Below are 27,579 nucleotides of genomic sequence, written 5' to 3' on the forward strand. Positions count from 1 at the left end.
CATAGCAATCCTTTGTAAAATTTATTTAATGCTGTGTAGATATGCTCAAGCAACACTGATGAAAAAATGTTATTTGAAGGCTTTGTCTGGAATAACACTTAGTTCAGTGAAATTCTCAGTCATATTACACATTTCTCATTGACAAAATCCAAAAACATTTGTGCAGGTGAGTGCATGGTAAGAGGCCTGTGGCTGTGGCCTTCAATCTCTTCGGGGTAGAAACAGCACATCTATTCTGCTATGCAGTTACATCCCAAAAGTTACGTGACGTTCCTTAAGTCAAAGCCCTACATTTTTCAAACGGGTACCACTGGAGCTCTAAGTCAAAGCAATGAAATAAAAATTTGGAAAAAAATATTAACCTATCAACAGATACCACATTTTTCAGAGCATTGGCTAGTTACACTAGTAGATTACCAACTGCAATGTCAGTACCCAAGTACTGAGTTAGTTTTTATATTGTTCCTTGTGTTGTTATGTACTACACAAAACCTTAGGAAAAACTCCCAGAAAAATATGACACTTTCCTGCAGAAGAAATTATTGCAAGAAAATGGTGGGTTTAAGCATTAAAGAGATATGAAGCATTGCTTCTTCATATCCTGCTAAGGAGCAACAGTTGTACTTCATTTTAACTTGACGTGCTTCAGAATTCATATTCATATAGGTATTTAATGATCCAAACATAATGGTCCTATATAGTATAATTACTTATATGAAGGCTCAACTTCATATGTAATCTTTTAAAAAAGATGCTTCAGTGGAAAACTTGCTTTGGTTCTAACAATGAATAAGCTCTTTAACAGTGAAAATGCTTTGGAGAGGTTGGAGACTATTGACCATGGAGCTTGAGCACAATTGATGATCAATGTTATTCCTTCTTGACAGACGCCTTGCTTCTCCCTCCTTCGCAGTATAGCCAGTACAAGGAAAACAGGTAGAGTGCAAGACAAACCATCAAATCATAGTGGTAGAGTGTTGCAGCAAATGAAAGAAAGAAGAAGAAATACAAGATTTTGCAAGCGATATGTTTTAAACCTGGAGACTCACTAGGTAATTTAAGTGCTTCGCTCTTCTGGTTAGAAATATCTGCAGAATCGGAAATGTGCTGGCTTTCCTTCCATGAGTCATCAAGCCAGTTTAGCATTTTCCTCTCAGTTATTAAATGGTCAGATTGAGAGCCCGTCCCACCAACTTCTTCGGAAGGCTTACTAATTAAAACCTCTGGCCTTGATGACTTTTCTTGTTTGAACTGTGCTTGATGGAAACATTGACCTATATTCCTTCCTCTTCCTTCTCGAGAAATCGCTATGTCTGAAGTGGGGGATACTTCTTTTTTTTCAGCTTCAGGAGAGAGGTTTTTGTTAATACATGTCATTTCATTCTGTAGACTTAAATCATACCCTGACTCAGCAGCAACCTTGTCAAGGACTTTGAATTCAAAGTGTCTGTACAGATGCTCCATATCTCCTGCCACAGTGGACCCTTCAGAAGATACCACTGAAGAGCTTTTATAGTGGTAACTGGGCACAGCATTTGTACCAGAAGGTGGCATTTTTGTTTCAGCTTTAGCACATAAATAGGAAAGTACACCAACATGGCTTTCTTCCCTACAGAGCTCTTCTGTCTCCTCAGTGTATAGATGCTTCTGGGCACTTGGGGGACATCTAGATACTTCTGAATATAAACCCTGCAGCAAATCTTCTTTCTTTCCTGTAGCAGAAGCCTTTACTGCTTCTCGTACAGGTAGAATATTGCCAATGTCTGGTTCTGCTTTGGCACGTTTTTCCCTGCTATTGCATACAGACATCGTTTCTCCTTGCAGTGTTTCATGTATGCGTGCATTATAAATATCTAAAACTGATTCCTTTTCAAATTCAGTGTCATATAATACACCCACTGTGTTGAGTTGACAAAGAGCATAATGTGAACCATCATTTCTCCCTTCATGTGTATCAAATGCTGTTTCCTTTTCCTCTGTGGGCCTGTCACTTAGTGCAGTCTCTTGAGGTGGCTTAGCAATTACTGCTTTTTCACTGGCAGACATTTTTTCTGGAGCACTTTCTGATGTTGTTTTAATTATATAAGCTGTACCTGCCGCTGCTTCCTCTGTAACACCCTGCTCGCAGACAGAAGGCTTTTCACAACTCTCTGCCTCCTGGCAGGTAAACAACTCCTCTGAGGAAGCTGCACTCCCAGGCCCTGCCTTCCCCATCGCTCCCCACCGAACCTCGCTACCCGTTTCTTGCCGCCTCTGCTCCGCGGGGTTCGCTTCGTCTTCCTTTCCTACCAGCCTCCCTTTGTTTGTGTTGTCTGACTTTCCTCTGTCTTTTAACCTCGTGAATTCCCTGTGTTCCCAAGTGCCTTCAGCATTCCTTTCATCCCCCGGAGAGGATGCCGGGGGATCTGCCGGTGCGGGCCTGGGTGCCTGTTTGTTGACTTCGGCTGACAGAGCCGTTGTGTTCAGTGCCTTAGCGGCCTGTTTGCTGTGCGACTTGAAAGGCTTGGGTGCCTCCTCCTCGCCGATTAGGGCTAGGTCTGCTACTTCGATGACTTTCTTCTCCTTCCCTGCATCAGTGTTATAGTTCTTTCCTGACATTTCACCAACGCCTTTTTTTTGTGCATATTGGCTTTTTGCGGAATCTATTGAGACATCAGCGTGTGCAAAAGTGTCAGCATATAAATCTCCTCTTAAATGTACCCGAACATTGCTTTCAATCATCTTGATTTTTCCTTCATTTTTGTCACCGTCTGACAACAATGAATCCAGAGTTTGGTGAGACATTTGCGGCGCCTGGTGCTCCGGAGCTGGATTAGCATTGCCATCCAGCGTCCCTGCTATGCATGCATTTAATTGCATGGATTCATCATGCTCTGGAGAAATGGTTTCTGGTCTCGTTTCACAGGCCCCTTTCGAGGTATCAGCAGCATCCTCGCTGATGAATAACCTCTCCATCATCTTACTTCCTGAGGCACTATCTGTTTCACCTTTTGAAATATCTGTGTGGGGCTCTCCTTGTCGGCTTGAGACAGTAGCCGTAATATCGATAGCCTCATTCTGCTTTGTCCCAGGAAAATATTTTGCTGATAAAAGGCTTTCACTGGTACCAGTACGTTCCAAAGACCACTCACCACTGTTTACCGAGCCAGCAGCAACTTCCTTCCCTGATGGCTGACTATTAAAATCTCTTAGGGAATACTTAACTTTATCCTTTAATTCTCCTCCTATCTCTTGTGAAGTGTTTTCAGATGGGGAACTGATAGGCACAGGGCGCCTTAGCAAGTCACTGCTTCTTTCTGTACAGGTTAGCTTCTTCTCCGATCTTTCAGTTTTACTTGGAAAATTAACTGGTTCTCTTGTGTGTAAATTCCTTTCATCTCTGGAAGAGGTACCTCTAGCTCCTGTGAAGTGCTGATTTAGCTGAAACAATAGAATAGAAAAGAATGATCAAAAAGCGCTTTGCAAAAATATGCCAAATGAAGGAGGCAGGATTTCGTTATGGGAAGTTTTGTTTTCAGTAACAAAGCTTTTATGGAAACGTGTTCCAAACCATTTGTAAAATTTGCATTGTATGTATTTTTTAACATAGGTAATGAGCTTTATGGTGGTGCTGAAAGAAGCAGGAAATAAAATAGCGTTCAGAACCCTCTCTTTATTCATGAGTTCAGTAAGCTGCTAGTGCATTTTATACAAATTAAATCTGAAGAGAATATTCCCTTAAAGGGAGGCTAATTCATTCTCTGTACATTCGGTTCTAGGTTTGGAGAGAGGGAGGCGTGGGGTGAGGGGGGAGGATCGGCGCTTAAATGAGGGCATTGATACAGTACATCAAAGCCTGGTAATGTACAGTATTGTCCAGTAAAACAAAGACACATTTCACACTGACAAATACTGTAAGGATTATCGGTGCTTCATTTCTCTCAGGGACCATTTTACAGGCTTCAAACCAGACTGTTTTTAGACAATCTGGTAAGGCATGAGTTGGAAATGAGATTAGCGAAGTAAAAGGCCAGAAACTAATCACTCTCCCTCCTAGCTCCCAAACATCATATTGTATTATTCAGCTATGCCTGCTTGTCATTGCACTCTCTTCTCACTTTAGCATAGTCACACTGATAGCACTAGCTGATCAATTAGAGGCTAGCTTCTTGGACACCCCTTTATGCATTTGCACTTGCTGTAGATACCCCCATTACAGTTTCTCTTATTAATATGTTTTCTGCAAAGCCTCTGCAAACTATTAATAGTAAAACGTCACTCAAAGAAAAGTGAGGGAGCTAATGTCTCTGCAAATTCTGTTTTAATGACCCTCTGCCAACCAGTGCTCAAGTGTATTTGAATTCTTCGGTGATGCCAACTGTCAGGATTTAACAGTGAGATGCCTGTGTTTTTTTCCCCTCCTCATAACTGACATTTGCATGATCTCAATAATTATATGCAAATCTTACGATTTCCCCTTCTTCTCACATAAGGCTCATGTTACTTGTCAACTGCACAGCTGTCTTGTGAGCCAATGCCTGTGCGTTTCAAAGATTTGGTTGTATTTCCATCTATTATAAGCCTTCATTGTTTAATTCATTAAAGAGCGCATAGTGCAAATTAACATCTAAATTATAGCTCCATCTTCATTTATTGTATGGACAATCCTGGCAATTGATAAACAAACGGTTATATTTGATCCTGCTTTTTGTAACAGGGTGGACTAAGAATAACAAGGGATTTCAGAGGTCCTCCTTTTTATGTTTCACCATAAAAAAAAAAAGGAGACATTGACTTTCAGTCAGTGAAAGGTCCCACAATAGGCAACAATTTTCAACTTTTTTTTAAGTAAAAGATGAGAAAAATTTATATTCAAATAAGAGGAATTTATTCTCTTGCTATCTATAAGAAAAAAAAAAGAACGGTTCTAATCTTCCCTGTCTGATTCAGCATTCACATTTTCACAGGTGATAGCTATTATAATCTATGATTATGAATCTATGCACCCAAATGATATGAGCTGAGAACAGACACTGAGAATAATAGATTGCTGTACGTGTCTCATTTATTGCCATTTTTTCTTTCATACTGAAAAATGCAAGCCAAACCACACACACACATGCACACACACAAATCCAAATAGATTGAATGTTCACTGAGTGTGAAATTTATTATAAAAAATTTACTGTCAAATACTGATATAGAAAAATCTGTTAATATAAATATATATTTATTTATTTTTCTTATATAGCATGTTACATAGTTATCCTCTGAAAAACCCCAAAAGCAAACAGGACCATAAATATAAGAATTTTACTAAATACAAAGCATTTATTTAAGAATATTCCCATCCTAGAGACTAGGGGGGGAGATTTTTGAAATGCTACTCTTCTAATTCCTTCAAACTGTCACTTAGAGCCTCTGGTAAAGAAGTAAAAGGGAGAAGTCATTAATTTAAGACCAGAAAAAGTTGATGCACTATACTGAAATCAAAGCACCTTCTATTGTTGAATCAGTTAGAGATTCAATGAAAGTACAGACCAAGGCTTTACATTTGTAAATTAGTACATCAGTCAGCTCTGTTAAAAGGGGGCATTTCACCAGCTTTGAAGCGTAAATGGATTCGTATCGTTTAATACTGTAGATATAATTGTATAACACTTACCAGCAACTCTAATTCTTTTTCATCATCTTCATGAGCACCCTGGTTGTATTCTGCATTTTTATCTTTTATATTTTCATTAGCTGGCATGGTGTCTTTGTCTTCTTCTTGGGAATAAACAATCTCTGGGATGTTTGTGTCTGAAGAGTTAACAAAAACATACTTGAATAATTTCCATGAGGCTGTTTGTTACACTATTTTTTAATTAACGTGCAGTAAGGAAGAACTAATTAAACCGAGTGTTGTACCTGAAGTCCTTGAATTATTCCATGTGTCATCGTCAGACGTTGCCAATATTTCTTCTTTGCTGCTAAACAAAAAGAAACTTCCTGTTTTATTCTGCAAAAATTATTGTTCTAATTCCTCTTAGACTTGGCTATAAAGACCACTAGTTAATTACATAAAATTTTGAAAGCTGTTTAAAATTCTGAAAGCAAGAACTTTATAAAATGTAGCTTTTTTTGAGTCACCTGATATTAAGCCTTTGTCAAAGAAAGAATTGGCCAAGAAAATGAAAACGTGTTGACCTTCAGATTACATTGCAAAGCTGATGGGTTTTCCCAGGCCTTTTCTGAGAAAGCAGCACAAAGGTGATTAGATGGGTCAGTGACAGGAGAGCGTAACTTTGGGGTCAGGCAAGGGTCTGGAAGGATATATGTGTTCAGGAGACCAGACCTCTCTCTTGCTTATATTTTTCAAATATTTGTATGTATACAGAGATTGCTGGAAAAAGACATCTTTGTTACTTGAAATAAATCAAAAGATTCTCCCTGCATGTATACAGTATAAATCCTGTTGCTAAGCTATGCCTGGCCGACAGGAATGAATTCTGCTTCCTGCAGCCGGTGCAATTTTTGCTGTTGCTTTGCTGGCTGTGAAAACAAAGGCCAGGTCCAACACGACAAACACCTACAGAGAGGTGCTGAGTGCCTGCAGTCCTCATCAATATCAATGCAAAGTGATAAGAGTTCAAATTGCTTGCTTATAGGGATGTAACCTTTAGTGGAAAAGGGGAAAAAAATGTAAAAAGAATGTCACTTATGTAAAATGTAAATTATTGTATCACTCCTAAAGAGTTCTCTATGAGGAGCAATTTTTTTTTTCTGTAGGTTTTAATTTATGCATTTTTCAACCAGCCGTCCACCTCTGTTACTGAAAATTACTTTCTAATTTTCAAATATTAATCTTTTCCCCTTCTATTTTCTCCTAGCGTCTTTCATTTGAATTGATATAACATTAACTCTGCCACTTAAATGCTTAATTCAGAAGGAGGATGCCAAATTTATACTCTGTTAAAAGAACCTAGACATCGACTGTCACCAACTTTTTAAAATCAAGCTTTTATAGGAATTGCCAGACTAAAGCAGACAGAGATCCTGCCAGTCTAGCATCTGATCTCTGATGCTGGCCACCATCAGATACTTCAGGGGAAGATAAAAAATTCTTGCAGGAAAATATTTGGAGTAATTTGCACTGCCCTATTAAATTTCCTCTTGGCCTTTTGTTGTTAGAAGCTGTCCTTGACACTCTCTCAACAGCTCTTTTTCACCATTAATTGCAATAATGCTGAATATTCTTGCTATCCACATGAACATCTTGAATTCTGGTACACATAAAGCCTCCGCACGTTTTTCACTCTCCTACTCACTCACACCAAGTTGTGCTTTCCCCTGCCAGCAGTTGCTATAATCTGCATTTCATCCTGAAAAGGCTGGCAGAGCCAGGCCCTTATTTTCAGCAGATCTGTGGTGGTTTTAAGGTAAATCATTACTGCTAATTATTTATACATCATTATTGTTTGGTTGGTTGGGTTTTTTTACTGTTCAAATGCTTGTCTTAGTGTTACATCTAGTTCCCAATTTTCTTCTGCCCTTTTGCATTTTTTTCACCCACCTGCTTCCATAAGCCTAGACACCGTGTAGGTTGGCCCTTAACAGGGTGCATTAGACAGGTGCATTAAAGCATTTAGGTGTTAATTGGGTGTCTGCAAAAGCCCTGAATTAGGAGCCACGACATATATAACGCATGAGCTGACTCAGTCACCCCAAAATAATGATCCCAAAACCACATGGGCACAGCAGGGAACCTTCTAATACTACCCAGTGGGGGGAAAAAAAAAAAAAAAAGCGTCTCAAAGCTTTCCTTTGGATGTCACTGGCTACCTGCAGCATTCAGCCATGTAGATGCAAGTCTCAGGAAGTAAGGATGGCATCCTTTGCTGCTAGAAGGTGCCCTCATTTACTTCTTAAAGAAATGGAGTTTGACACTTTTTTTTTCCTCCCAAGAAGCACTCCCAGAAGAAGGAGAGAGGTTCATGCCTACATCTAACATAATAGTCTCCTGGCAGCTAGAACTCACATCCAAGATGCAGTGGCACTTTCAACTTCTAGCACACCCTGATGAGATTAAAAACCCCACCACACACACATTTCCAAAGTACACAAATTTCCAGGATGCAGACCATTTGGGGAGAAACTGGCGGGCAGATTTGCCTGCTCCTCTTGAAGTTGGATGTACAAGCAGGTTCCTTACTCTTTAGCTTACTCTTCATTCCTTGGAGAACAGAGAAACTGGATTCTGTCTCCTGTTCCCTGTGTTCCCTATCCAGTGATTATTTTTTGTTTTGATTAATGACTTTTCAGTGTAAAATATAGACACAGTCTTTGAATAAGGATGCTAAAGGAGTACCTATTTTCTGAACCTTTAAATGAGCAAGTATAAGGCTGCTTCAAGCTGGATGTTTACGGGCATGTGCCACGATGTTTTGCCACGGGCATGTTTACCTTATTTAGCCTTAGTGTTCTAAGCACCTATGCTCAGGCAGCCATGTACATCATCTCTATCATCAGCAGTGAGAGATTAACACTTTCAAAAAGGAAATTCATTCCCTCTGTCATGGACATCACAAGTGAGACAGAGTGACACACCCTTCGAAGGAGCTTCTCTGCCTCTGGAAGAGACTGACCATAAAGGGAACCTACAGTGCCTGCCTCAGGCTGGAACCATAAATTTCAGATAACAGAAATTAGCTGAGTGAATCTCACCTTGTAACTCTAAATTTAAACTGGAATGTAGCTACTGGGTTTTAGTGGCTGGCACTGCAACACACAGTGAGCAACCTGAGCCCCTCACTTCTACTTTTGTAAAGCTGGAGCCCTGGTCCACAAGTTTCTTTTGACAGCTGCAACATAGGTAGTAAGTAGAGATAATACAACCTCATAACCAGAATCCACACAGCAGGGCTTGTAACATAACTTCTTGCACGTCGCACTGAATTTTATAAAGATTGCTGGTTTATAGCGCATTATTTGTGCACACCTGTCCTGCAAATACCTGAGTACAGGGAAAGTCAGCACAACAGCTATTTTCCTTATTTTACTTCTACATCAGAAATATCTGTCTTTATGTAATTATTCTAGTAGGAAATCTAAAATTAACCTAAATTGAGGATATTGATACTGCAGTCGTTTAACAGCACTACTTCAATCTAAGAAGTGATACGAAGATGCTGAAATTACAGGTGCATACAGCTACAGAACAATCTCAAAAATATATGTACACCCTAAACACTGAAATACTTCCCAAAAGCCAATAAAAATTAGCCCCTTCACCAAACAGTGGCAATTGGAAGGTGTTTGTCTAGTTAGTAATTTTTTTTAATTACCGTTTTTCCTATATATTTCTCTGAAAAGTTCCTAGCTAACTATCAGAATTCCATGAGTAGATTTTTTAATTATAATAGTAATTAAGCTTTTGTTTTCTGAACTAATTATTGCCCTGTGTTGTGGAGGGTGGTCTAAATGTGCCTACATTGTGTAGTGAGAAACACAAAATTTGTGTTCTGTTTAAAAACATGTAGTTTTCTTTTTAAGTGATCCAGGAATACTGACAACAATGCAAGCTAGAAAAATCCATTATATCAGCTGATGCAGTTCCCTCCAACATAAGTACCTGTACACCTGCAGAAGCACAGTTGCTTTTTCTCCTTCAGCTAAATAGGGCATATCTTCATAAAGTACATTAGGAATTTAAGAATTTCTACCAGCTTCAAAAAAACCCTTATGCTCATATGATTAATTCTTGATGGAATTATCATTCACTTGGATAAAAAGAAAGAAGGAACAAAAACACGTTATCACTGTAATTTTGCATTTACAAAGAACAAATGGGAAGTTCAGGGATTAGTTAGTAGGACTGAGAAGGCTGAAAGGTTGATGGACGTTACGCGAAGGAGTTCAGAAGTCCCAAAGTTATGTGGAATTGGCATTCCAAACAGAGAAAAAATGTTAAACTTGAGCCCTAAAGATGTGAGGAGTAGATGGACAATGTATAAGTGATGAGAAAAAAAAAACAACAAACCAATAAAGAGTATTGCTTTGACTTCAGAAAAGGTTGGGATAAAGTGAGACATGTCAAAGCTTCGGAATTAGTCTTTTTAGTTAAATAGGAATTTTTTTAGAACTGGAGGTGTCCCTGCCCATGGCAGGGGGGTTGGAACTCCATGATCTTTAAGGTCCCTTCCAACTCTACCGTTCTATGATTCTATGATAAGATTTCAGATACTCTATCTATAACGCCACAATCAAAAGACATTTCCTAAACTTTTCTACCACAGTCCTACTAGTGGGGCAGAATCTTGTAGGAATAGAGTTCTTGCAGGGCATAACTGATAGGAACAGAGATTTAGAAAATTATATTGTTTCATCCAGTCTGAGAGCAGAAGTTGGTGTTTAAATATGATCCAATTAGGAGGAGCAGATGGTCTCCAACCCAAAATGGAGTTGGAGAGACCCAACAGAGGAAATCACACATTGGTTTAAAATCCTTGCTGTTCAAATCTATCAAATTGGTCCTGATACTACTGTAACAGTATCAGAAGAGTAGGAAAAGCCTAAACTATATTTATGAAAAAGAAGAGAAGCAGTGTCAGGGCAACTACAGGCCCAGGTGTCTTCCAAAAGTTTTCACAACAGATTTAGAACAAAACTTAAATGAGAGAATAAATACATATAAATGGAAAATGGCATAAAAATGACAGATTCACCTGATAATATCTGTCTTTGATAAGATTACTATATTTCCCTTGTCTAAAAATCAGTTATCTAATCTATCTGGACTTCATTAAAGCATTTGTTGTGCAGCCACATGGGAAATTTATTAATTAAACTGGAGAAGAGGGAGATGAGTACAAGAGCTGGGCGGTGGGAGAGGTGCTCAGTGCCAAGTGGGGCCCCCTGAGCTGGGCTGCGCGGAGCTGGCAGACGTTGCTGGGGAGCTGGAGAGGACCAGTCGTGTGATCAGACTTACTCAGTCATGTTATTACAGACCAAGGCACAAAAAGTCAAAGTTAAATTAAATCTGTGGCAGATAGGAAGTTGGGAGACATCACCAACACAGAGGAGGATTGGAAGAAATGGGTGGCCTGGAGGATCAGAATAATAGATAAGGGATAAATTTCAAAATTATGAAGTACCAGGTTATACATTTAGGGACTAGAAAGAGTTTCTGCCACAAAATGAGAGCTCAGAAATTGGAAGAAACAGGTGAACAAGAAAAATCTGAGTTTGTTTTTGGCAGAAAACAGTTCCAAGCCACCAGTGCGAGATGGCTGTGGCAACAAGGCAGAGTTCTGCAGTAATGTGTCAGAAAAGGTATTCCCAGTAATGAAAGATTTCCAAGAAATATTCATGTGACGGCACCAGGCACTAGTAAGAACTTCTCTGGAACATTTGTATACGATGCTCAATAAAGATTAATTCAAACTGGAACAGGTGCAGAAGAGGGCTGCAAGAAGACTGGCAGGATGAAAAATCTATATTAACCAAGGAGACAAATTGAGTATTTATATTTTCAGCCTAGCAAAATAAAGTCTGAGAGGAGAAGTAAATGCCCTCTGTTAATATCGCAAAGGGGTAAATACTGAGAAGGCAGAAAAAGGTATTAAGGAGAAAGACTCTGCTAATGTATTAATAGAAAGAGTTCACAAAAACATTTGTTGTGGAAATTTAAAAAAAAATCTGTAAGCATTAGGAAAGTATACCCTATAATTTTTCAGTGCAAGTATCAGGCACAAGAAACTGAGAAGTTCTCTGGATGGAAACATGGATATATTTTTGTGAACAGGATTATGCAACAGATTTCCCAAGGGATAAGACTTCATGGTCCCAGTCCATTCCCATTTCAAATGCTCCTCTGCAGCTATATGCTCTGAGAGCTATGCTTTCAGAGTGTACATTTCACTGTGGAACAGCAGGTGATTTGGTCTGCTCTGATGTAGGTTTGGGACTGTAGCCAGGAGCTACTAATCTCTTCATAATGGGTGAGGTTGTTATAGCTTGTCGTGGTTTTAATTCACACACCAATATTTGCCAAAAATTGTGTCTATATGGTTGTATGACCCAGAGCAGTGTTCGCACTGTTCTGTGTTATATCCACTTATGGTAGATCTTAATACCTAAATCACATGATATTTATTTTACAGAATGTAGGAAAAGGCTAAAATTGTTGGAGTGCAGAGTATGGAAAGCTGAAAATGTACCTGTAAAACTTATGAAATTAAGGCAACCTGAACAATTTTATACTATCTCATATTTAAAAGAAAAGGTGGGAATATAATTTTTAGTCTGAAATTTAGAGAGGTATGGGGACGTTAAAGTATTTAAAGAATATGTTTCTCAAATATTTAGTTAAAAGGGAAGAGGGGAAAAAAGTTTTCAATACAATTTTATTTAAAAATTCGTATAGGCGTAAGCTCTCACAGAATCTTTCATGCTTCTGTTTTTTTTTTAATTTCAAGGTGGATACAATATCAAAAAAATCCTCTTCTAACTTGAAGTTGAAGTGAAGCTAAAATGTCATCATGAAAGGAGCTGACAAGACTGAAGTTGCTAACCAAACAGTAATTCTATTTTAATTTCAGGTCAGATCTCTAAACCTAAGCAGCAACCTTCAATACAACTATTGCTTTTGGATCCAGTCCTGAAAATAGCCAGGCTTGCTGAAGAATGATGCCACTGGGATGTAAATAACATATGAGATCCTTGAAAAGAAGTAGTTAAATGTGTCAGCAAAGTTGTAGTGAGAAGCAGAAGAGCAAAAAGTAAGTTAGTTCAGGTAAGTGCTCGGGTTTAAGATGTCACTGGAGCCTAACAGGTATCCTGGACAGACCTGTAACCCCACAGAGCTGGGGAGAGGAGGGGCACATCAGGAGGGAAGGGCTGGTAGTTTGGTTTGGTTATTTTTGTATCATTAACAGCAGACGTCATGTCAAAATGAAGTAGAAGAGGAAATAACTACATGTATTTAAATAAAACAAGCAAAACCAAAACGTATTTTTAAAATGTTACATGTGCGTTGGAAGAAGAAAACCTGTAAAAGGTTTGGAGGAGTTGAGTTAAAAGAACATTTATGAAAACCTAAATAAAGGATTTTCCACATGTAATTCTGAACTGCAGTAGCATTGAATGCAATGTCATTCAAAACCCACAAACACACAACAAAAATACATTTCTAAGTAAGAAGGAAATTTGGAAAGCAGTAGGAAAGGCTATGTATGTGTAAAGTTCTAAACAGACCTTTAAAGTTCTATTAAATTTTTTGTAAGACACAGTAGAGTAAGAATTCAACCCATTTTTTTACTATGATAACCCTCCCTAAACTGGAAAGTTACATTTAAAATATTGCTGTATTTATGCTCGTCTTAAAATACCAGTGGGACAGGAGAGAAAATACTATCAAAACCAGTTCATGGAGAGAAGAAAATGCAAAAAAAAAAGAAAGGCAAAAATTCTGGTGCTATAGAAGAAATGTTAAAAATATAAGCTTGATTCTGGTGCCATTATCATGGTGAGACCACCACTGAAGATACATCCCACACACGCTCTGGGATCTGGATCCAAATCATGTTCTGGCCTCTCTGTCTTTGTACAACTCACAAAAGGGGTTCAGGAGCCGCCAAAGATCCTAGTGTGGATCTCCAAAGTGCAGACTTTGACTTCTCTTGTGAAGGGTTGTCCATAGTTAATTCTGTTCTATCTCCCTCACTGAATACATGAAGTAAATACTTAACAAACACTCATTCCTTGCCTCCATGATGCTCAGTCCAAAACTCACTATAGGGACAAGTCCCCTTCTGATTTAAATTGATGCCCATGTTATCAACTGTTGAAGTTATAGTCTTATAATACAACCACTCCACGATTTCTTATCATACATGGTTCCAGCACCCTATAAATATTACTCTCAAGCCCTAGTCCTGCCAGAGAATTCACAACTTAGCTCAAGAACGGGAGGTACAACCTTGGACTGAAGCAACCTTTGTGCTCCTGGGGCTTTGCTTCACTGTGCCTCAGCACAAGCCAGGGCTCTCAGATGGCATGAAGATGACAGGGAGGCTGAGGATTACCTGCTTGTGCACCAGCATAAGAGGACATATACCTTATTTCTCCTCTGGAGTATTTCTGATGCGGGAGACTGTGCCTGCTTGGAGGTGTGTCAAACAGCCTCCTCACCAAGCAACACTTGACCTCTTATTTCTGGCTGCTTGGAAAATCAGAGGCCACAAAATATCTTCAGCAGAATCGCTTATTGTGGGGCGTCTTTATGTGCAACCACCTGTGTTGTAGAGAGAAGCCCCCAAGTAAGTGCTTAGCTTCCCAGGAACAGACCAGTACCATGCACAGAGGCTCCAGCGCCCAGTAGCACCCAGCAGTGCTGGCCACACTGGAGCCAGACAGGCTGGTAGGCAACAGAATCTGACCTCATCCAGAGGTCTACCTGCAAATTGTACCTACCCAGGCCTTTTGTGCCCGGCAGTTAAAGAAGAGAAAGAGCCTTGATAAAGCTAAGGAATGAAATCACAGTTATTGCAGGAACTGGTGCTTATTTCTCATTTGTTTACCTGCACATTTTGCCTAAACGAAGGCAGAATATTATTTTTATGAACGCTATGCTCTTATTTGGAATTGACACTAATGAATGCAAGGCCCTTTCCCCCTCTTGTTTGTACCATCAAATTAATTAGCTCTATTGTGACATCAGTATTTTTCTCAAGCAGTTCAAGGCTTGAGCATTTTCCTTTCTTTTTCTAAAGGGCATCTTCTGTGCCCTTTATCTACCATAAGAATCATGCATCACTTGTATTTTTCACAACTAATGCTGTTTATTACAAAAACTGATTGTGATGTGAAGATTGTTATACTGTGTGGCAAATTGCCCAAACAATTACTGTAAATGCATGAGCCATAAACTGTACTGCCAAGGACACTGGTAGGTTAGCTCCTATAAAAGAAACAATTAGAGTCTGAGGTGAAAATAATAGAGATGAGATGACAGTTATTGAAAAGGCAGAACATCCAGTTTAATGTTGTAAATATAGGTTTGTGGATTACACTGATGGTTTTAAAGTGTTCATGGCTTATTGAATGGAATAGAATGTTACATACTTTAGAATGGGGCCATAATTATTATTCCTTTTTAATTGTGATGTCTGATGCATTTGTGAGCAGTTGTTGAGAACATGCTCACATTATACTGATTCTAGTTCTAAATTATCATCCTGCTCCAAGGGTTTTGTGCTCTTTTTTTTTTATTTTACTTTTTTAGCATTTTGTTGTTCAGGGTCTGTTCTGAACAAAGTATTTTCTCTTGAGGAACTTAGAGTGCTTAGAGGGTTACAGCAATAATTATTTCAGTTTCAGCCTACACACTTCACTGCTTTAAATCATCATTAGAAGTTTCATCCCTCAGCAACTCCTGCTGAGACAGTCTTAAACTCCTAGAAACCATTAGATAAGAATAGCTTATCTTTATAACAATTTATATATAAAGGTATTGATAAGAATTTGCTAGAAATTAAGGGAATAATTTTTTTTTTTTCTTAGGAATCACCTAAATACAGAATAAGGTTTTATATGATTGCTAAGGAATTTGGATCATTCAAACCAGATTTGCAGCATATGAAGATTAGGGTGCATAAAGAAAAAAGATGCGCGCCCTACAAGAAGACTTGTTGTGATAGACTGTGGTAGATATGAAGAAAATACAAGAAAAGTGACAATACTGCATGAGAAATTAAATGGTCCTCTGCTCTTCTAAGATAGGACATAGGGATAAACCCCAATGAAATAAAATTCAAATGTTAGAGCCTAGGGAGAGCACAAAACAGCTGGACACAGGACTAGGGCTGGCCAAGAAGTCAGAGGTGCTGGGCACATAAAATTGGAACTGGGGAGAGTCTGCCCAGCGAGGAGAGGGTAAAGTGAGCAGCAGAGCAAAGACGGCAACCAGCAAAAGGCAGTCAGTGTCAACACTGCAGCGTGTGTGTGCTCTGAAGTACAAAATCCATTAGTAGGGGGGGAAAAAGAGCACAGTAAAGTGGCTTTGAAAGAAAGTTGCAGGGAAGCTAAGTACTCGGCTGTACCACCTTTCAGGGAAATGTTCTAAGTAGCTTTCAGGCTTTTACACACTGCTAAGAGAAGCTGATGGTAGGTAGGGCTGTCACAGCTGTCCTGGAAACCGATGGCGCCGGGCTGAAGTTCAGGGAGGTATTGGGGAGCAGAGCTCAAGAGGTGGCCGGGCTGTGGGGCCTGGGCAGCTGGCTGCCTCCTCAGGCTGAAACAACTGCCTCCTATGAAAACTCGAGGCAGAGTCCAGGGAATTACACCTTTGGTAGAGCAGAAGCCAACAGCTGCACAAATTACAGACAGACCAAGGTACTGCAGAGTGGTGTGAGCATGGTGTGGAGCATCGCTCTCTCTGCTGACAGCAAAGCAGAGAGCAACTGAAGCTCAGTGAGCACCATTCCTCAGTTCTGGGCTCCTAACACACACCCCTGAATTTCTACTTGCCAGATAGCTTTACCTGAAAATATGGCCAATTCCTACCTAAGAGCATTTTGGCTTCAAACCATCCCTCCTTGTGGAGACATCATGTTACGTGGTTTGGTTTTACTTCAAACCGGGACAACCTGAACCACAATGTTGCTATTGCCTGTCGTGTGCCAGTATCATTGCCTTCTGGTTTTTGTGTAATTTTTTCAGAAGGTAATTCAAAAATAAAAGTACAACAGAAAAATACTTTCATTTAAACAATGCAGAAAACAATAATTTAAATTACATTCTTAGATTCCAAACTGATTGAGATCACACAGGAAAAGATTCAGAAATTAAAGCAAAAACTGCAAAGAAAATCAACAGCCATAAATAAATAGCTTTGTGAACATTAAGTAGAAATTACCGAATAATTTTCTAAATTATTGTGCTATTACAAGTGATCTTATTAGAATGAAGCTGTACATAAAATCAGAGCCCTTATTACAAATCTAGGCAAGAGTGATTTTTTTATATGACCTTCAACTACTGGCAGTGTTAGAGAAGGCTCGATCTAGTTCTTAGTAAATGGGTGTCACCAAACAAACAGGACTGACACTAATTAGCTCCCTTGTTGATAGTCAGGAGGCAGAGGATAGAGGCACAGAGATGGAGTGATCCACTCGTCCTTAGAGCGGTAGGTGAGGATATTTGCAGGCCAGCATAGCAATGGAGGTTTGCACTTCAGCTACCATTTTGAAACTACGCTGTGAATAGAAGACTGTACTATCAGAAGAACCAGTCTAGCAACCTTCACAAAAACAGAGCAACAAAGAACCTCTAATTAAATATTTGGAATCTGAGGAAGAGAATATTAATCTGTGGTATTTCCCCACCTTGAGGAAATACCCTTTAGTTTTGGTCATTTCACCTAAGAAAAGGGGCTGACACTAGAAGAGGAGGAAAAGTGGGCCTGCAAAAGGACAATAAAGGACTGTCAGTAGCTTCTAAACAAGGAGAAACTGGGAAAGAAGTTTGGAAAGCAAAGAGGAAAAAAGATGCTCAGAATAAGCGGTATATAGTATGATGATTAATAGTGTCGAGGGGGACAATTGATCAAGAGAGCAGCTTTAAGGGAATTTGAGTGTTTTTTCTGAAAAGATAATTCCCAGTAGGGTTCAGGCAATGTTTGTAATAAACCTATTTTTATTAAGATTATTGGATTGGTGCTATCCAGGGGATTATATTTTCCAATTACTAATATTTTCATTCTTCAGTCTTAGTTTATGATTGAAGCAGGGACATAGGTGGCACAGAACAAAATGCATTGGCCTGGTTTGGGATGAGAATAATCATAGCCTCAAAGCAAACAGAGTCCCAAGAAATTAGTCTTTATTTTCTAGCTCATTAAAAAAGACCTTGAGTTTTAATGGCAAAACATTCATACAATATTTTTTTTAAAATATAAATATATATATCTGTCCATTTGAAGACTTTAGTTCCATACAGTCTGAACCAGGAGCCCAAGACCAATTTGGTGCCAGGCTGAAACCTTTAATATAGCCTTGTCTATCCCCAATTCTCATGACTATAGGTACGAAGACTGCAGAAAAACCCATGCTTAATAAGTCAGCTATAACTCAAATTAAGCTACAGAAACTATGAACAGGGAGATTGCAACTTTTATCAGATCCTTTTATAGCTCTGTCATGATTGTTGTGCCTTATTATGATATGCATATAACAATGTTGAAAAGAAACCAGTTCAGAAGTCTTTTTGCACAGCTGTTTTGTACGCAGATCGGTCAGAAAATTCCATAAATCCCTCGACAGAATGGGCTAACTATTTGAGAAACAAGGAGCTTCTTTAGGAAAGATTTCCCTGTACAAGGTCAGAAGAGCTATTGACAGCTCCATTGTGAATTAGTAATGCAGCAGCTTACTATTGGGATTCCTATCTCCAGGGGCCAGGCTAATGAAAAAGAGGAAAAGATGAGTTAGGAGTCAAGTTTCCTAAGGGCTAAGCTTGGCCTATGGTCAGAGGAGACACTTCTTAGGTTGCTATTTTGTCTGGAAGCCAAATGGTCAAATATCAAAATGGTGTTGTAGAAAGGAGTTGGGAGTAGAGCCCCTCTGTTCTCTTGCTTCTTTCTCCCACTGTTTTGAAAGATGGAAGGAGAGTAAACCAAGTACCATCAACAGGTCTTGCACTTCTCCCAAGTTGTTTCTAGTTTGGATACATCTGAGAGGAAAAAGACCTTAGCCTATGTGGCACCTGGTCTTTCCCTGGATCTCACATGGAAGAAAACAGATAAGGAGCACCCCCCTACTGACATGTCAGAAGAGAGTCATTTCCTAGAGGCTGACTGCAATATGCTGAGGCATGTATGCAAGAAGGTGACAGATGCCTTAGAGAGACCGTAGATAGATAGATGGCAGTCAGGTGAGACTAAGACACAGATACCACCCCTGGGGAGGAGAACAGAATGGGTGACCACAAAAAGCCTTATCCAGTTGTTCTTGAGAGAGGACAATTTTGATCCAAATCTTGGAAAGCAATTGTAAATTCAATATCTCAAGAGAATGAAAGTCCCAGGTATTATCACAACGATAAGAGACTTTTATAACTTTTTTTTTTTTAACATGCTATCTTACTACCACACAGCAAGAAGGCAGTTGTGTGATACATATCAATATTTCTATCAAGAAGACCTGGAATGTAACCTGAGAGGCACTGGTTCAGATTTACTATGGTAGCTGGGGAGAGAGAAAGACTGACAAACTCCCCAACCCTCTAGCACAACAGGAAGTGATCCAGGCTTGAACATCTTGTGTTTATCATCCGGTAGCCATAAACATTGTAGGGACAATAATTATGCACCAAAGCAAAATGCAAATGCAAATCCACAAAAGTGCAAGGTAAGAAAAACCTGCCAGCTTTAGTTACTTCACATTCATTTGTGTAGCTCAGTGCTCTTCAGTGCTCTTTAGGACTGCTATTAGTAACCAGCAGAAATAAATCTTTGGGTTTAGTGTCAGAGTATCAGCTGGTTCCACAGATCAGGAGGAGAGTGGAGAGACAGTCAGAAAACCAAGCCCCCCATTATGCTTTGGCATATCAACTAATACTTTCTTGTGTGTCACTGAAAGCCTAGGGATCAAATAGCCACTTCTAACATGCTCCCAAAGCGTTTAAAAGGTCTTACCTCTTCCTTCACCCTAAGGCAGGGACTGCATTTAGCTTGCAAAATATTTGTTTGGGTCATTTTTTCTACCTTTCATAACTCAGAAGGTAATCCTCATTTTATCCTAAAAATATGATGGGCAATTGTTTCTCTGGATTTACACTGCAGCTGAATCAATTCCTACAATTTCAGAGCTGCAGTGCTGTGGCTGGATCATGGCTTAAAGTTCATAATCAGAATAAACAGCTCAAATGACACTGGTAGTGAATGCATTGATTAAATATGACTCCAGTGCTCTCAGTTAATGTTTCACTGACTTTAAACATCTTTTCAAGACTAACATTTAGCCATTTCAAGGTAAATGTAATGGAACATTTTTTTTTTACTGAACATTTATGAACTATGATACCTGAACAGCGGACAGGAGACAGAGTATTGAAATGGTCATTACCAGCCCGGTTCAATGTGCAAAACAGATCTCTCACTAAACAAAAGAGTCATTGAACAATGGAATACAGGAGTTCATTTAGCAATATATTTCTATTCATCCAAAGGTCCTTAATCAGTGATCTGAAAGAGCATAGAAATAAGCTCCGGTCCTGTAAATATTAACATTCAAGGATAATTTTACACATGCGGAGTTCTACAAAGTTCAGTGAGACTCCTGATGTTCATTAAATTATTTATTGTGCCTATTGGAGGATCAAGCCAGTAGCTGCATTAAAGAGCTCTAAGAGTCAGTTGTAATAGTGTTACAGTATTGGCATATTTAAATAAGCTGATGAAATTGTAGCAACTGAAAAAAAAAAAAAAATCTTACAAGTGTAAAGCCAAGCAATGCATGTATAATTGCAAGTACTTACTTATCATACGGTTGAAAAATGATTCAGATTACAAAGCATTGGTTTTGTACAGTTTTATGCGAACAAGTGAAAAAGCTTTATAACAACCAATATTTTCTATATGTTAGAGCACAAATTTCTGTTCTGTAACCTTGGTGAGAGCAGTTTCTAATGTAGATCACGGAAGTGAATCAGAAACCACTGATACTAATAAGGCCCAGGGTAAATACTACGCCAAGACTGCCAGTAAAGCAACGTGCTATTTTCACATGTTTTTACTTAAAAGTTTAGAAGCTTCTTTAGTATTTGCAGTGCGATAAATGGATGGAACATGGATAGCTCAGTTCACAATCACCAAAAGCAAAAATGAGACAGTTTTTCAGTCTTCAGGTACTCTCAAATTAGGAGACCACAAGTATGGTTAGCAGGTATCTATTTGCTCTGTGCAGGCCATTCTTATTCATAACTTGCACTTGTTTCTTCAGCATTTCTGTGATAGCATTCAAAGCCTTATGCCATTAACTTAGATATCTGTCTTTAGAGTCTTTCATAGTTCATGTAGTAAGTATGACCCGATTCTGAAATATTATGATTAGACAGATCGAAAATGACCATTGAGCATTGTTCCTGGCCAAGTAGGATTGTTCCCTGTAGAACATTTTTCAAGTGGTTTATCTTAGCTTATTTTAAATTACTTTGGAGAGTAAGGCGACAGCAATTTCCTTAAAAGATAACTCTAGAGTCACTATTAAGAAGTATTCCTAATACTCAGCCTCAATTCCACAGTTTGCTTTTACCCCACTTGTCTGAATAATGTATTTTAGATGACCTTAAATAATTATCCTGTGTCCCCAATAATCATGGTCTGCAAGTACCTGGAGAAGTCTTATTTTGGTGCCAGTGCTACCTACTTCCACAACTGGCAGAGACTGGCAATGACCAGGAGGCAAGAGAAGGGCTGGGAATACTGGGTCAGGTTGAACAGCAGAGGAGCGCTGCTTTTAGCTGGCTCCCTGTGAATGGATAGCTTCTCCAGCAGCTGCTCTCCTGGTAAAAACAGTGACTGCAGTCACTTCCTAATAATAGTAATAAACTTTAGTCAAATCCCATATCTGTATGCTGATCAAGGTGTAACTTGTGACTCGAGATGCCAGAAACAACCTTGAGATTAAATAGCAGTACACAAAGAAGACGTGTGTTTTAACACCTTTTCTGCTCTCCCTTTTCCCCTTCTGATTATGGTGTGCAATAATCAAAAGAACAAGGATTAAAAGGCAACATAATTTAAATTCCATATTTTAAATGGACCAGCTGGGAATAATACAGTTATTCCTCATAGCAAAGTATATGCGAAGCTATTTCCAAACATCTTCCTCAGAAGTCTTTGATTTTTTTTAATCACATTATGGGTTTGTGGAAAAGGCCGGGAGGGGCTGATGCAGAACTGCATTTCTCGAGGCAACCTAGGCACTGGTCTGCCGTCTGCCTGGGGAGGACTGACTGAGCACAGTGCAGTCCCCACTAGATGAAGTTGCTGGATCTTCAGCAACTTACTTCCTTTGCCTTCCATCAGAAAGGGGACGAGACAGCAGCTGAAGATGGGAGAGTGCTCATGCACAGAAGAAATTTTCTCACTGGCAATTGCTTTAAGACCATTCAGGATTTATGCTGCTGAAGTTGGTATTGATGGCCCACAGACCTGGGGGTTTTAATCTCTTCTTTCTCACTGTGCCTTGTACGTAGAGCACCTCTTGTATGAGACACCACCCTATTTTGCATTCTATTTTAAAGTGGCATCACAGAAGGAAGTGAATTGATGCACTGCCATTCAAAGAAGAGTGAAGTCTGGCAATTAAAACAAAGCATAGGACCAACATCAGTTCACAGTGATACACTTGTGGGCTCAGAGGGGCAAGAGGGGGATAACTAACAGTTAAGGTAAAAATGCTAGCCCCCTCCTTCCTTGTCAAAGGACAAGAGTCCAAGTACATGTTTTACCCTTTTGTAAAACAATTCTCATGCTTATCAGCCATTTTCCTTGTGCTTTTGCTCCCGCTGCTCTCTTGACAGATGGCAAACCAGGACCAAGCACAGAAATGGGGCACAGCCTCACCAGTGACCGGGGAAAATGGCTTGCAGGTCATTATCACTGTGCCGTGCAGCATGATCTACAGGAGTCTGCCTCATGCAACACACAACCAGTCCCTGTCTGATCAGACTGATGCAGGAGGCTGGGGTCCACAACAAAATCATGTGGTCCAAACCTGAGGACCAGGAGAAATTTGTGTTCAGAATCATTAACTGTGTCCCAAAAGCGCAAGAGTCAAATAAAAAAAGTGTGGAGCTGGTACAATTTATTTACATATTTCTGAATGTTTAGGTATATTTATATATATGATAGAAATCAAGACTGTTTACTGACAGAAGCTCTCTCTTTTCCAGTAACAGCCTTAGAATTTTAGGAGTCAACTTTTTTCCCCGAAATACCTTTATGAGTATGTATAAGTTAAATGCACACTATCAGATAAACTAAAATATAAATTAATTAATTCAAACGTTACTTTTTTTTTTTTCAAACTATATTTTATGCCTGTGAATGTTCTCAAGATTTTTGAAAAACACAAAAATTGTTAAAATTTATGTTGGAAAGAATTTTAGTTTGGACAAATACAGTTAGAAGCAAATACTTCTTGAAACTTTAAGAGAAGACTATCTGTTCATGCCTAGAAGCAAAGCAAATGAAACATAGAATGATTAGGCAGGATGTTAAGTCATGTGGTTCTGAATATCCAAATCTAGACAAATTTCAGCATTAATTATTCCATGCAGGTTTGCTTTTTGTTATCATTTGTTTCAGGTGCAACTTTTGAGGGTTAAGTCCATTTTTATTTTTTTTCTTAATAATGGTGTCAGAAACCATCCCATTGCCCTCATTCACACAACTTTGTCCTGGCTTATATTCTAAAGGGCAACATGATATAGTCATATTGCATTTCCTCAGTAGCTTCCTCTGAAAGTGCATATTATTCCTTTCACTTAACTAACGCAACTAATCCTCACTAATGACATTTAATGAGCCACACAAGTATGCCCTAGAGTGGATCAGACTCTCTGCTTAAAAAACATAATTCTTTAACAGTCCTATTTTTCAACTGAAGAGGTAAATTGCACATTTTAAGAGCAAATATAAATAACTCAGAGCCAAGATTTTTTAAAAAAAAAAAAAAGTTATTACAGGTTTCTAAATTTGAAATAGAGGCCTAAATAAGTGTCCTGTTAAAATACCCTTCTATTCAGATTGCTATAAAGAAATATTTAATTGAAGATGTCCAGCTCGTGGGCATGGATAAAAATATTCCTTGCCTGCTTTCATTGTGCCTTCATTGTGTGACCCATAGGTAAAATTGTTACTTCTGTATATATCTGTTTGCATTGTTGCAGTTCCTAAAACAAGCTAGTTATGGTACAGGACCCCCACTTTGCTAAATGTTCTGTAAACATCCAGCACAGCATGCATAAATGCTGCAGAGTTTATCATCTGAACATAAAACAAGAGGCGAGGGAGAGACAGGGAGGTGGAGGAGAGCAGGGAAACAGGCAGCGCTGTTCAACGTGATACAGAGGAGTCACAGCACATCAGCAGCCGCCTCACTTTGCCAATTTTGGGGGGTTTGTTTTTCTTGCGCTTTTTTCTAGACATCAAAGCAAAGGAGTTTTAATGAGGGTCTGAAGGAGAATAATGAGGTACTTTTGCAGATGTCTGCAGGGTGTTCCTCCTCACTCAAAGGGGCAACATGTACAAAGACACTTTGAAAAACAAGTGAGCAACGGAGGTTGGCATCTTAGTTCTTTTGAAACGCAAGGCCCTGATGCTGACCTCATTTACACTGGTGAAAGCTGTAACTCCTGTGAAGTCAATGAAGTCCCTGTAGCATAAAATTGGTCCTGGATTACAATCTGCCAGAACTGTCTTTCAGAAGCCCTGGCGACCACTGAAACCGTATTCGAAAAATACTCTCAGCTCATTTTTGCATTTACTATAAGGTCTCTTTACATCCTTGTGCCACTAAAGAGGGTCTTGAAAGTGCATGTTAGTTGACTGTTTGCCAAAAATATGTAACAGATCTTAATGTAAACAAGAATCTGACCACTTTGGTTTTAATATCACAAATACACATGTGTGTATGTGTATATATGAACTAATATGCACATATATGTATATATACATATAGATAGGTATGTATACACATAGACACACCCATATATAAATTCCTCTGTAGCCTGACATGAAGGGAGACAACTTTACATTCTGACTCAAGACACGGTAATTTTATATTAAGGAGTAGGTCTGTTACCTCCTTTCCCATTTTTCAAAATGCCTCTCTGAGTTACATATAATACATTTAGCATATACATGCAAAAGAGGATCCCCCCAAAGAAACACTTCTACAAATTATGCTAGCATTAGGTATGTCACAGGAGACTTCAGGGAATTAAACTGTTAGGAGTCATTTGACCTCAGATGCCCAATTGTATCTAAATTTGCAGGTCAGTCCTTAAAGCACCTGGAAGCCCAAGGTTCACTAAATTAAGACTCAGCTCTCCGTATCCATCATCTGCTCCATGTGGGCTACCTGAACTCAGCATGAAGTCACACTGCCTGCATATGCCTGTGGTATTTGATATCATGGTCCTTCTGCAGAGGACCTCAGGCTACCTTATTTACCCAGAATGGGTAATGTGACACTTTTTGAAGGACAGATACAACATACAGAACCAGGCACAAATGTCAGGGTCTGACCACACGGCAGGTAAAGGAATCGTTCCCTCTGCTCTGACTTGCTGGTGTGTTTCCTCATGGCAGCATCATCATGGTGGCCCCAGAGCTGGCCCAAAATATACTTATCAGGAGAGCCTTGTAGACTGGGTATGAATCATGCCTCGGATTAGACCCAGGGCTGCTCTTATACCATGGTGTTGATGAAGGCACTAAGCCGTACTGCTTGCCTCTCCTTACAGGGCTGACATGCAATTAGGGCTGGTAGAGATTCTCAGCACAGCAAGTCTGGGTTTTGGGAAAGGAGGTTCTGCACAGGGGGAAGCCCTGTCTGTCGCCTTTCTCCTGAGGCTCCCACCACTGTTGCAGTTTTGATCCTCCTTTCTCAACAGTTTAGCCCAGTGGAAGAACACCAGGGAAGTCAAACAACACTTCCTTACTTGGAAAGAGTGTAGGAACTAAAAACTCCACATGAAATCAGTTCTGTGATCTAAGTAGTACTAAGGATGACTGAGGTGAAATATAGATTTGGTTCTGCACAACTCCAATTGATTAATTTGATGAGCAAAAAATTGAGAATTAGATTTTCATTGGCAACATAGTTTTGCTTACAGAACAGAGTTAAAAACAGAGTAGGAAGCCAAAAGTTACTATTCCTGAGTGTCTCTCTTTATGTGGGGTTCAATTATAAGTTAACCACTGCCACTTTATAAATAACATAGTATTTTCCTACACTTAATTAGAATAATATACACGAGATAAATCTTTTTGCTCTAATATATTACCTTTCTACCTTATAAATCATTATTGAGTTCACCATTTATGAAACAGAAACATCAACCAGTGGCAGGAAAATTACTATCCTATTATTACCCTAATATACAACTTATATAATAGTCCGACCACTCGCAGAAAAGTTTGTAGCAGGTATTCTAATTGCAATAGGATCTTTCCCTGACTTATCAGCTTCCTGAACCACCAGTGCCATTTCTGTTTTAATAACTGCATGTAGAGAATGAAATATGAAATAAACCATGTGAAAACCCAGGATCTGTTTTGCTTTTAAATTTTTGTTGACTTACCAGGGAAGTGGATGTAAAGTGTTTTAACTGTACAGCTACCACAGTCTGGAGCAAAGCGCTCACTGTTGTCAGCTCAATTTATATCCTACAGAAATCAAAATTGGTACACAGCCCATAATTTATAGACCCTCACACTACCTTTCAAATGAGTGGCATGTATGCCATGTATTTAAACTGTCTGCAGTATCAATCTGTCTGCAGAAAACTACTGGTTGATATATACAAGAGCTTTACTGAAAACAAGTCTTGGTCTAATTTACCATTAAAAAAAAAAAAACAAAAAACCAAAACAATAGAAGAAAACAGCATGGGTAGTCGTAGCTCCAGCAAGCAGACTGATTCAGAATTAGCCAGCTATATCGTAAATTACCAAAAGTTAAGGTGTGACCTCACCTGCTTTGTGTTGTCTTTAAGCAGCCTTTAAGATGTCTGTCAGCAACTTCTTTGTGTGGTTTATTATCCACCTTGGTCACAGTTTCTTTCTTGTGACAAATCAGTGTGTAATTTTTGTCGTCATTGTTTGCCCAGAAGGTACCAACCGATGTCTCGTAGCGTATACAGAACTCCACCTTAGCTCCATCTTTCTGGTAAGGAGGCACCAAAGAAATCTTAAAGCAGAACTGATCGGTTTCACTACCACAAGAATTAGGCATGAACTCTGCGAGGATATCATAATAACTGAGCCAGTTATTCAGTGTCATTCGAACATACACCAGTTTTTCAAAGGATACGTTGAGGACACGTATAATGCCGTTCATACAGGTAATCCCAGGCAGGAACACGATTGACTCCAACAGTACTTTCTGCTCTCTCACTTTTTGCAAAACTTCTTCTTGCGAAGCAGGTAACGTAAACAGTTGAGAGAAAAAATATTCCTCCTTAGGGAAAACTTCATCTTCGGTGTCATCACTTTGTCCTGTATTTGGAACTTCCCAGGTATCAAACTCTTTAACGGACACAAGATCAAACCCAAATGCATCAGCAAATGAAACTTTTCTTGCGATGGTGGTGGGGGCTTCTGCCTCCTCTTCCTCTGAAGAAGCAGAATTCCGCCTTCGGGGAAGTGGAGAGAAACGATGTTTAACATCAGGTTTAACATCTTCATCTTCTGAAGAGAAATCATTTACAGTGGGGACTTCTAATAAATTAGCCCTGCTAACCCGACTAGGTCCTTCAAAAGACTCCATTGGGCTCTCTGATATAAACTGAAAGACAACTGTACAACTAGTAGCAGCTGATATTTGA

The 27,579-nt window shown here is 39.2% G+C and overlaps 1 protein-coding gene across 2 annotated transcripts; it reads right to left on the bottom strand.

Moving 5' to 3' along the window:
- PPP1R3A (protein phosphatase 1 regulatory subunit 3A) lies at window positions 1-27,579 on the bottom strand. Of its 2 annotated transcripts, none has more exons than XM_074168221.1 (4): window positions 26,728-27,530; window positions 5,890-5,951; window positions 5,645-5,781; window positions 1-3,420 (listed from the first exon to the last, which is right to left on the bottom strand). In XM_074168221.1, exons 1-4 carry the CDS (start codon window positions 27,519-27,521, stop codon window positions 871-873), a joined length of 3,543 nt encoding a protein of 1,180 aa, XP_074024322.1. In that variant the 5' UTR covers window positions 27,522-27,530; the 3' UTR covers window positions 1-870. The 2 variants fall into 2 exon arrangements, with proteins under 2 accessions (XP_074024322.1, XP_074024323.1); XM_074168222.1 differs by having other exon boundaries at window positions 7-3,420; window positions 5,890-5,948; window positions 26,728-27,579.

This window comes from Numenius arquata, chromosome 2 (assembly GCF_964106895.1).
Source record: "Numenius arquata chromosome 2, bNumArq3.hap1.1, whole genome shotgun sequence".
NCBI classification, from domain to species: domain Eukaryota; kingdom Metazoa; phylum Chordata; class Aves; order Charadriiformes; family Scolopacidae; genus Numenius; species Numenius arquata.

Coding starts and splice junctions, on each gene's coding strand:
- PPP1R3A (XM_074168221.1), bottom strand. CDS start 27,521: ATGGAGTCTTTTGAAGGACCTAGTCGGGTTAGCAGGGCTAATTTATTA. Junction 5,782..5,889: donor GAATAATTCAAGGACTTCAG/GTACAACACTCG, acceptor TTAACTCTTCAG/ACACAAACATCCCAGAGATT. Junction 3,421..5,644: donor AAAAAGAATTAGAGTTGCTG/GTAAGTGTTATA, acceptor CTATTGTTTCAG/CTAAATCAGCACTTCACAGG.